At 45.4% G+C, this 11,045-nt stretch overlaps 1 protein-coding gene across 1 annotated transcript; it reads right to left on the bottom strand.

The window, feature by feature from the left end:
- Positions 1–355: 355 nt before the first annotated feature.
- hhipl1 (HHIP-like 1) lies at positions 356–11,036 on the bottom strand. The gene is made up of 10 exons (XM_006632261.3): positions 10,916–11,036; positions 9,150–9,831; positions 7,784–8,430; positions 7,477–7,620; positions 6,860–7,188; positions 6,484–6,610; positions 6,043–6,188; positions 5,855–5,936; positions 4,227–4,309; positions 356–3,803 (listed from the first exon to the last, which is right to left on the bottom strand). The coding sequence occupies exons 2-10, from the start codon at positions 9,438–9,440 to the stop codon at positions 3,205–3,207; spliced, it is 2,448 nt and encodes an 815-aa protein (XP_006632324.2). The 5' UTR covers positions 9,441–9,831; positions 10,916–11,036; the 3' UTR covers positions 356–3,204.
- Between the last annotated feature and the right edge of the window lie 9 nt (positions 11,037–11,045).

Raw genomic sequence — 11,045 nt, 5'->3', positions numbered from 1 at the left:
GTTGCGTGTGGCACGAAACACACCACAGCACCCTGGAAGAGAGCCGCGGCCTCACAGGGGTTAATTTCCCTTTACTGATTAACAGGTGTGTGTGCCGATCCCGGAGGGGGATGGACGGCAGAAGACGGGGCTAGAGAGGAAAGGGACACATCTCCCCCTTTGAAAAGGGAGGTAGGGAGCGGGGTATGGGAAGGATATCGGCTGGAAGGTCGGGGATCAGTCAGGCTTCGCCCCCAGAGAAAGGCCCTCGAAGAGCGAGGTCTGGGGTGATGAGGGGCGCTCCGGTCCTGATGGAGAAATACCTGACGGCACCGGAGGCGGAGGAAGATTAGGGGAGCAAGGTGTATTCGATAACTTAAAAAAAAAACCTTTTTTATTGTAACAACAAAAATACATATAATACAAACAAGAGTACATACACAATATCTAGATCCTCGTCAGGGGAACGTACTGCAATACAGTTACAGTTTATGAAAAACAGATTAAAAAAGGTGAATAAAGATAAGGTTCGCACGGCTTTCGAGTTCTTACATTTAGATATAGTTTGTAAATATGCATTTACATCTATTTTGAACCGTTCAAACATGGGTCTCTTCCCAGACCATTTCAGTATTGGATACCTAATCTCAATCACTCTCGGTGGACCCAACGAATTGGCGTCAAATTTAGGGCAGCAACCTTTGACCTTTTGACGTTTCTATTAAATGGAAACACAACGATGTCCTCCCGTCGCTGACGGCTTGTGCTATTATTAGAAGTATTTATTGGTGTAGCAGATGCCCTTATTCAGGATCACGTTTAATACGTAAAAAACATAGATTATGTGTAAGCACAAAAAAAAAACAACTACACAAGTCCAATAAATTAAATTAAGAAAATGGCAAATGTGCTGTCACAAAATAGACATTGAAACGCGGGTGTTGGACTATACAGACTGAAGCAGTAAGAACTAGAATGTAAGAGCAATCTAAAGACCCTTTAGGTAGAGTATGTGTGGTGTTCATAGTGACTAAGTGCAATTAGCAGGTTGCATTACCAGTACCAGTACATTACTAGGAAGAATAGAGCTGAGAATGGACATGTTTGGGGTGTTGAAGGGTAAGACAGGTTGAAGAGGGGGAGAGGGCAAGAGGGAGTGAAGGGAGAGAAAAGAGATTATCCAATTCCCCAGCACCTACACTGGCCCTGACCTACACTCAGAACCCTGCGTGTTGCTTACTGCTGTCTGACGGGCAGGAAGAGGGTCACAGACAGCAGTAAGCAACACGCAGGGTTCTGAGTGGGCTGTGTGCAGCCACAGGGCCAGTGTAAGTGCTGGAGTATTGGAGCATGAAACAGGCAAGGATGAACACAGATGAGGGAAGGCACAGATTCTAGATTAGGCGGAGCAGGCTGATAGCACTGACAGGCAGGCTAGCCAAAAGAGTTACCGTGCTCCGAGAAGGAGAGTTCCAGGACCTGGAACAGCAGTTGAGTTGAATAGTGGGGTGAATGTCGACCAGGAGGAAGTGGCAGAACTGTACCAGAGAAGAAATGGTGAGAGTAGAAAAGGAAAGGGTCAAGAGGTGGCTGTGAGATGAGCAGGGATATGGAAAAGCACATGAGAAGCAGAAGGAAGAAAAACATTGTTGGCATCGTCAGCATGAAAGCGATAGGAACAGCAAAAGACATGAGAGGACCCAGGGAGAGAGTGGGTGCAGCAGAAAGACAGTAGGGGCCCAGGACAGAACCTCGGGGAACCCCAGTGGAAAGAGAGCAAGGAGCAGAATTAGGTTCTCGCCAGGAGACCTGGTATGTGCAATCAGTGATCTAGGAGAAGAACTGGGAGTGAGCCATGCCAGGAAATCCCAGGTCAGGGAGGCTGTCAAAACAATTAAGACTTAAGAGAGAGAGGCAGGACCTGACTGAGAAGAGTAACAGAGAGGAAAGCAGGGTATATTAATACAGAGAGAGCAAAAGCCAAACTAGAGAGGCCAAACACTGCAGATATGTTGTGGACTTTGGAAGTGAAAAGGAGGCAAAGTTGACTGATGAGGCAGAGGACGAACAGGGGGTTTAGTGAGGAAGGAGAAAGTTGGAGGGTTTGAAACAGGACCTTTTGGTGGGTGGGAATACAGAGGAAACTGATGAAAGAAGATAGCAACATGGGTTCGAGGAAGAGGGTTCAGATCCTTCTTCAGAACTCTATGCTAATCATGCAATATAACTAAATTGTTGAACCCATTAGTCAACACAATCAGTCAATACAATATCCAATCACCAAACCTATTTTAAAATCAACAGTTTTTAATGTTTAGATCAAACACACAAAAAACACCTATGTATCTTTGTGTAATGTTGAGATATATAGTCCACTTATTAAATATGTTAAAGTTGATGTCACATTTAGGGATGAACAGAAAATTGTGATTTGTATTCCCTTACCAGAGGTTATGTTTAAAATTAAAATAAGGTTTTAAAACTGTAACCAAAGAAATTAGCACACAATGGTTCAATAGTGTAGTACTCCAAAAGTGTTTCAGCATTTAAAATGTACAAACCAAGTTGCACAAAAATGTTAACAAGGTATGTTAATATCTTTTTTACCACCATAGTAATGACATGAGTCTGTTTTATGTAGAGTGTTTTTGGCACACATGCAATTCCTGTAACTATAGATCTTTTGGAAGAAATGATGACATGCAATAAAAAATGTAACTTAAAGAAAACATTTAGAAGTGTTTTACAACATAAAATATAATATAATTGCAATTAAGATGAGAAATTGGAGGGTACTAATTACACAAAGCCCAGTATGAGTCAAAACTGACGTACAGTAACTGCTATGTATAAAACAAAGGGAAAGTAAATACTGCTAATGCCAGATTTTTCATTCATTTTAGTATGTCTGCACAAGAAGTGAAATTAACTTGAGTGCTGATTTAGGTCAGGTATAATAAGTCTGCATACATTTAACAATGCAGGAACAAGACTACAGCATGTCACCAGTAGTTAGATAATCTCAGATCATCATCTCTGAACCCCATTTGCTCTATTCAGAGTTCACAACTGTTAGGGCTTATTAACTCAAAGGCCATTCTGAATTTGGAAACAGTGTCCTGTAATGAAGAGGTAGACTGCTGTGCCAGTACCAACAAAAATCAGAAGTGAGGTTTGATGTTTCTGGGTGGAAATTAAACCTGATGACCTTACTAACATTACACTCTAATATTCTATATATGCTGTGTTTGCACATATCACTCCTGCGTCTTCGTAGTGCGCACAGTTGTGATTGCCGATGCCGGCGTGCTGGCAGTCCAGCAGGCTCTCCTCCGTCCCGGCGCACTGGACGTCGTCCAGCAGGATGGGCAGGTGTTTCCCCTCCCCGAACTCCGCCTGCTTGGAGGCCTTGACCGCGTGGCGAAAACCGAGCTTCCGGCAGGCCACCGCGGCCGCCTGCGCGCTCCACAGGTCGTCGCAGACCGTCCCCCAGCGGCCGTCCACGAAGACCTCCACCCTGCCCCGGTCCGGCCGGCCCTCCGCGCCTGCCAGCCGCAGGGCGCCGTTCCGGACGGGGCCCTCGGACCGGTGCTTGCCCTTCCTCCTGCGGCCCCCCTTGTGCGGCCTTGCCGGCCTGGGCGTGCGGGGGGCCGCAGTCGTGGTGGTGGCGGGCGCCGCGGGTGTTCCTCGTGTGGACGCCAGCTGCTGCCTCAGCCTCTCGATCAGCTGCTCCAGCCAGTCTGGGGTCGCCGGCTGGGGGCCCGGTGTTGTTCTCGGCTGGGGCCTCACCGGGCCTTTGGTGGGAAGGACATCCCCTATCAGTTCTGTAAAACACAACACGTCTCAGGCGGAAAATGACCTTGTTTCCTTCACAAGGTTCCCAAAATGTTTAGTTCATTTAATTGGTTCTGTGTCTGCCGCCTTATATTCCAAGGCCCTGCGGTAGTTTGTGTTAGTTCTCCTCTCCTTCTGTGCTTTTATGGCAAAGCACTTTTAAGAAGCCACGTTTAAAGGTGCAGTATAATTCATCATTATTATTATTCATCATCCTGCACACATGCCTGCCATCGCCTTGCCACAACGCTGCAGCTTGTCGAGGCTTTGAAATGATTTTTTTCACCGCCTGCTTACACATAACTTATACAAGACTTGTAATAAAAAACATCCTCCACTATTTCAGCTCTCAAAAATCTTCCATTAAAATAAAAGAGTCCTCTGTACCTTAAATAAAAAAAAAATCAACTTACTCTCCTTTGGTTCGAACGGTATGATCTTGCTTTTAACTCTAACTGGCAGAGGGTCATAATGACATTTTCCTGGTGGTGCTCGTCTAAAAACAAGCAAAAGGAATGAAACACATTATTGAGGACTAATGTTCAATGCATGTTCATTACAAGGGCAGTTATACAGGAATCCGATACTGCAGAACTGTCTTTTAACATCACAAACCGGTTCACATGATTTTTATACTGAAAGATATCAATCTTTTCTAAAACTTGATACACAAATCATACTTCAAGTTTCTGTTCTTTTAGCCAAGAATAAATAAATCATAAGAGCTTCTTTACTTGTCCAGCATGGTTTTCTGAGTCATTTAAATGAAACTGCAGATATTTTATTTTATTTTTAATAATGAAAGAAGAAAAGCTCTAACCAATGGAGGCTCTTGACATGAAGTAAATTATTTAAGAACACAAGTAACATGAACAAAGTCTGCCACTCCTAAAATATAACGTTTTACTAAAACCTATGCTAGTTAAAGCACAACATTTTAACTTTCTGCTTTGGTTGTGCTGTAGGGAGATTTATGAATCTCTGAGACCAGTAAAACAAACATATTGTTAATGTTTCACTCAAAGCTTAACCAATGTTTGTGGAATCTGCTTTATGCTCTCAGCTGCATGACACTGTTGTTATCATTCCTCCTAGGTTAATATGCCTCAAGAACAAATAACTTCTACACCACAGTCTTGTACTGCTGCCAGGACTGTTTGGAGTCTTTTCTGGAAGACATTTAGAAAAACATATGATACAATCACTAATGTAGCCTTTCACTCAGACGTTCTGGAGACAAAGTCATTGATAGAAATCCCAGCTACTCATGGAAATACTGTACTGGCCAAAAACACTTTGAATTTGACATTTTTATGTATAGTGTTGTATTTAATATTTAATAACTTCTGCTGGTTTGTTATTTTTGGTATGCAGGAAAGCTGCCATATCAGATGGCACAAGGAAATTCCTGGATATGCACTCGAACAGTCTGCTCAGCTCAGCATGAAACGGAGCTCAGTTTTAATATAAAGGAGCAGAGAGAACACACGGTAACCCTCTCTCTTTCAGAAGAGTACGAAACAACCCTTTTCACATCGCTGTTGAACAGTTATCTGACGGTCAGTTTAGAATTACAGTGGCTTCAATACCAAGATGAGGTGAACAGACTTTCTTCAGTCTTTAACATCCATATAATTGGGTAATCTAAAAAGATATTACAATGAAAGAAATCCTAATGAAATGTTCTTACATTTAATGCAAAATCCTAATTTAGATTATTAAACATCTTCATCAGAGAGACGTGAAAGAATGTACTGTAACTGTAACAGCATAAAATCAATTTAAATAATAGCTTACAAACCTTAACAACAGAGTACAGCGGCAATTCATTTCGACAATCACAGAAATATGACAGTGTGTTTCACATCAAAAGGATGTTGAGAAGAGGACTTTCGGTTAAGTAGGACACGATATCTAAGACGATTTCTAAGACGATTAAGAAGATTTCAATGCTATGGCACTACTGCAGCCTATATGGTTATTTTTTTAGGAGACACCTTCCTTCCTTATTATGTCAGCGGTATTCCGGCCTTTCCCTTACCGTGAGGGGTCTACAATCTTGTACACGACCCCCGAGTACGAGGTTGCACTGGGGATTCCAGTGGACATGAAGTACAGCTCCCCTACAAAAAACAGCAGGGAAGGTCAGACGAATTATGTGCAAGATGTCTAGGTGAATAAAAACATGACTGAGCATTTTAACAAGATTTCACAAGCGGGGCAAATTACCCGCCTCGTCCTCCGCGAAGGAGATGATGTAAGAATAGTAGTTGTTGATGAGGCCGGGGAAGGCGCAGGCCTGGGCAGTGCCCATGCAGATCTCGTGGTAGTCCCACTGCCCACTCTGCCTGCTCTCCTGCAGCATCATTAGGCGCCTGCAGGGGAGGCACCATGCAGAATCTCACTACTTCTCCCGGAAAAGCACACCCGGCCTTCAGAAAATGTTATGTTTCTTCTCTGCTTCTGTTTAATATTTTATATCCAAGAACTGAAAATTTTCAACAGGTTTTGAACCAAAGATTTAAAAGATAGGACAATGTGAAAAAAAAAACAATTTAAGTTACTGGATGTCCTTTTTCATTTTTATGAAGTAGGAATTTTTGTTTTTGTTAGACTCGTCCATTGGGAACGCCAGACTTGGGAAGGATATAAGAGTGCCTGTGGCCTTACCCGCTCATGAAATCTCCAAATATATACATGCCATTCAGGTTGGGGTATTCACAGCCTCTGTAGACGTACCCTCCGGTGACTGATTTCCCTTTCTTGTGTGGATAGGCATAAATAGGGAGCACATCACCTAAAGGAGAGTCAAGACTATATTGTTACCTTGACCTTTTAAGGTTATTGTGCATAGGTGGTGCAGCACACACACACAAAAATAAACTTACACCTATTATATTGCTTACTTGCATTTTAAGCACCACAGTTTTACAAAGGTGAGTGCTCCCTCCTGAAGCCAGGATGCGAGCAGTCCATAATTAAGGTGCCAGTGAAATGATGAGGAAGAACGAGGGAGTACAAGCAGATGCTGACCAGTGGGGTTTACCTAAGGAGCTGTTAGCGCAGAGTTTTTTATCGTAGCAGGAGAACCCCTCTCTCGCTCTCCAGCCGTAGTTCCTTCCTCGCTCGATGATGTCCACTTCTTCGTACTTGTTCTGCCCCACGTCCCCGCAGAAGATCCTGCCCTTCCCCTCCTTGGTGAGGGGGTCCCCCCGGTCCACAGAGCAGCGCCACATGTTGCGCACGCCGTAGGCGTACACCTCGGGCCGCGCCTCGGGGCTGCGCACGAAGGGGTTGTCCGGGGGGATTCGGTACAGCGGCCCGCGCTCGTTATCGTCCACGTCGATCCGGAGAACCTTGCCCAGCAAGGCCGACCTGGTGCGAGACAACAGAGCGAGGCCCGTGTCAGGAACGAGACAGCACTGATACCAGCACGAAAAAACACAACACAAAATAACACAAAGAGGACAGCGGGGCTGACAGATTCACAGGTGTCAAGACATCCACCACCGTTCAAGGGGAGCTCCAATTCACACGCAACCATGGGGACTTAACAGTTTTGTAGAAAGCCAGGCTGTTTTATAAAATATGGTCATCTACACTCTCTGATCACTCTCTGATCACTCGCTTGGGAACATCGAAGTTCCACCTTGTTACACCTACTTGTTCTGAGCATTTCCAAATTTCCCAAAAGGATCCCCTGCCATTCCGCCATCTCCAGTGAAGATATATAAATATCCATCATCAGCAAAGAGCAGCTGACCTCCGTTGTGATTTGACGCTGGTTCCTCGATCTCCAAAATAATCCTGAGAAGAAAATGTAAAAGTAGAACTGTAAGAACTGGCGTGTTTAAAATCCCACCTTCCACCTCCAGAAACCTACACAAAATTGATAACTTTAGAACACATCAGCTCTGACATCCTTTGCTTCCAAGCAGAGCTCATTAGGTGTAAAAACCATCATATGTACCTTTCTGAGCTGTGGTCCACAGTATTCATGTCTCCGGGGGAAATTCTGAACTCACTGATTCTTATCTTCTCCTCGAAACCCACCTCCACAGAGTAATAGACGTAAAGCTTTCCATTGTATTTAAAATTCGGGTGGAAGGTCAGCCCCAGGAAGCCTCGCTCGTCTCCCTCCCAGGGTGACGTCAGCACTGCTTCGGTGATGTTCAGGAAGGGCTTCTCCAGCCGGGAGCGATCGGGCAGGTAAACCCAGACAAGCCCCACCTGCTCGGCGATGAAGGACCTGTGGGTGCCGTCGTTGGCGTGCACCATAGCCAGCGGGTTCCTGAGGCCGTTGGCCACCTCTTCCAGGCACAGCTGCAGGCAGCCCTCCGCGTCCGCCGTCACGCGGCCCAGGTTCCTCGCCAGCCGCTCGTTGGCCAGGAGCCCAGGGTAGCAGTAGTCCCGGTCCCCCAGCTCCAGGTACTGACACAGCTGCTCCTGGTCCTCCTGCAGCTCCACCAGCTGCATGTCGTCGCTGAGGAGGGTGATGGCGGTCCGGCACTGGAGCCAGAACTCGGAGCAGTAGTCCCCGCAGAGCCCCGGGATGGTCCGCACGGGCGTGCTGGGGTCTTCGGCGTCGAACAGGTGGGCGGCGTACGGGGAGCACTCCTGAACACAGCCAACAGCAAGACAACTGAGACCGCTGCTGGGACTGCCCTTCTGACAGGGCGCACAGCCCACAGCGCGACCTGCGTCTCGCCTGCTGCGGACAGTACAGCTCCAGCAGAGCACTTCGCCAATACAGAGCTGTGAGCGGATACGATCAAGTACTACTTTACCGTCGAGGATGACAATACACCGAGCAGGATAGGGAAATTCAAAATGCAGTGTGACAACCGAAGCTGTGTTTGCGGCAGGTCAAGGTAAATGCCAATCTAATCAAGTGCACAGAGCGATGTGTTTGATAGCCTGACGCGGGTCAAACTAAGGCTAGAACCGAGAAGGATTCGATTAGGGGAAACATTTTTCGTTTTCGTTTCCCTGCGATTTACGTGTCAAAGTGTCCAGAGTTACTGCCTGGGGTCCATACTTCTCTTTAAAAGTTTGCTGCAGTAAATGTGAACGGTATGTCTACGCCTCCTTCTCTCTGGCTCCTTTAATCTCAAATGGTCTCATTTTTTACCTCGAGCTGATTCTCTAGCGTGCATTTAAGAGGTCACTGTGCTTTACCGAAGGTTCAACATTGAACACAACAGTACGCTAATGTACTGAGGCACATTTCCTTACGTTAGAAGAAAACAGTCACATTGACTTAAAATAACAATCAGAAATACAAAACTGCAGGAATCCCACGGGCTGTTAAGAGTCAGCTCATTCACGACTCTTACCTGGCAGATAATGTCTTGCACGTACCCCGCACACGTCGCATATCCGTGATAATCGAAGTTGTCCATGATTCGATAGAATTTAGCCATTAGCTCCTGGTCTTTGATCGCATCGCAGCAGCCGAAATCCTTGTACATCACGCAAAAGGTGAGCTCTTCTGGCGGCTTGAAGGGAGGCTTGAAATCCAGACATTGAGGGTGCGGGCACGCAGGTGGTATCCAAAGTCCGAACCAGAAAACCCAAAGAAGAAGATGAAGCCAGCTCCGCTTTAAGCCAGCGCTATAAGGAGACATGACTGCTATTCAAGACAGCCGGGTGCGATCTTGGAAAGACATGGAATGTGTTGTAACAAAAAGTTCTGTGAGCTGACAAACAGCAAGACCTCATCCGAAGGGCTCCACGGTGTCGGTCCTCTCTGCTCGGTCTGCACTTTGCCCCAGTTTTAATCATGTACTGTCTGTCCAATCGATTTGTTTTTAATGTCAGAATCCTGCGATTCCGACGGAAGTCGTTACAGCTCGTTTTTGTATTTTCGTCTTTAAGATGCCAGTGTTCTGCAAATTATAGAGAGACGTTTTCAGATTTTCCCTTTTTTTCCACACTTTTCCGTCCTCCGATTATTACGAAACCATTATGGCGATTTCTGCTGTGCAGCTATCGCGATTCGACCAGGAACCCAGAGCTCTGCTTGAAAGAAAGAAGAACTTGAGATAAAGCCACTGAGTCTTCTTTCGGCTCTTAGTTCTTGAACAGGAAAATTGGGAAAGGAGGTCGGGCTAATGAATGTGCCAATGAATTCATTCTTCGGTAGCTCCTACATGACGGATGCACTGTTAAAAAGTGGGAGTGTAAAGGTTTGTGGATCCTAGATTGTCTAGTAATTCTAGACACAACACCAGAGGACATTAGGATGGAGGGGTTTATACAGCGAAAAGAAAACGGAACTGACTTTAGAAAATCCTTGAAAACCGATTGATAAAATAGGTTTAGATACTGTACAGTACATGTTTATTTTCTTTTTGTAGACTAAACTAACACAGCACGCAGACAGAAGTGTATAAAACTTGTTACTCCGATACAGATTAATTTGCGGGGTTTAGGCGCGTGTTGCGATTTAAGTGATCGACACAATATAACAGAATAAAGGATTTCCTAACAACAATCTTAACTGGAGTCGACAGTCATTTCTTCTAAAGATCTTAACGAAATCTCAGAATGGCGAGACGAGTTGGGGGCGCAGCGGTTAGGGATTTGACTCAGAAATGGAAGGTTGTGGGTTCCAGCTGTATAATTGCGGGCAAACAGAAGTTACTTTGGACAAAAGCATCAGCCACATTAGTAATAAACTGCAGAGCAATTTGCCAATCTAAATGCTTTATCAAATCTTTCTTTAAAAAAGATTACCTCTAGAGTGTTTAGGTTGCAGTCTAGACAGCAACTTTTGTGTCATGCAAACTGTAGTAAAATTAGAGTGAAGGGTACTTAAGCGCAACCGAATCATGGTAAAAACGTGGTAAACAGTGACACAGACAGGTGCATTCGATACGAGAAGTAAGAACATGGGAGAATTGCATTGTGCCTGTGTTAACCTTACGTGATTGTAATGCTTCCGCTGTCACCAGACCTGTCCTTATCAAGTTGCAGCATGTTCATGAATCGGCTGATCAGATTTAAAACTAAAGTAAACCGGTGGAGCACGTGTCACCTGTTAGCTTCCTAGCACGGGGAATCCTGTGGATTTCGGAAGATTCAGAATACTGCTGCTCACCTATGATCCTGAATACTTTTCCTTCTTGTTAGATCAGCGACCTGTCACCACGCTGCACGCCCCAACGCCCCGTGCGCTCCTCGTACTGTATGTTTCTCTCCGGGGTCCCAGCCCGGGAGCTCTTGCGGGG

The sequence above is a fragment of the Lepisosteus oculatus genome, chromosome 8 (genome assembly GCF_040954835.1).
Source record: "Lepisosteus oculatus isolate fLepOcu1 chromosome 8, fLepOcu1.hap2, whole genome shotgun sequence".
NCBI classification, from domain to species: Eukaryota; Metazoa; Chordata; class Actinopteri; order Semionotiformes; family Lepisosteidae; genus Lepisosteus; species Lepisosteus oculatus.
The sequence above is the reverse complement of the archived record's forward strand: the minus strand, read 5'-3'. Positions and strand labels throughout refer to the sequence as shown.

What these genes read in the sequence shown, in the direction of transcription:
- hhipl1 (XM_006632261.3), bottom strand. Translation starts at nt 9,440, where the DNA reads ATGTCTCCTTATAGCGCTGGCTTAAAGCGGAGCTGGCTTCATCTTCTT. An exon ending in TTTGGAAATGCTCAGAACAA is followed by an intron (nt 7,189 to 7,476) that starts GTAGGTGTAACA and finishes GTCTCGCACCAG; the next exon opens with GTCGGCCTTGCTGGGCAAGG. An exon ending in ACCGTTCGAACCAAAGGAGA is followed by an intron (nt 3,804 to 4,226) that starts GTAAGTTGATTT and finishes TGTGTTTTACAG; the next exon opens with AACTGATAGGGGATGTCCTT.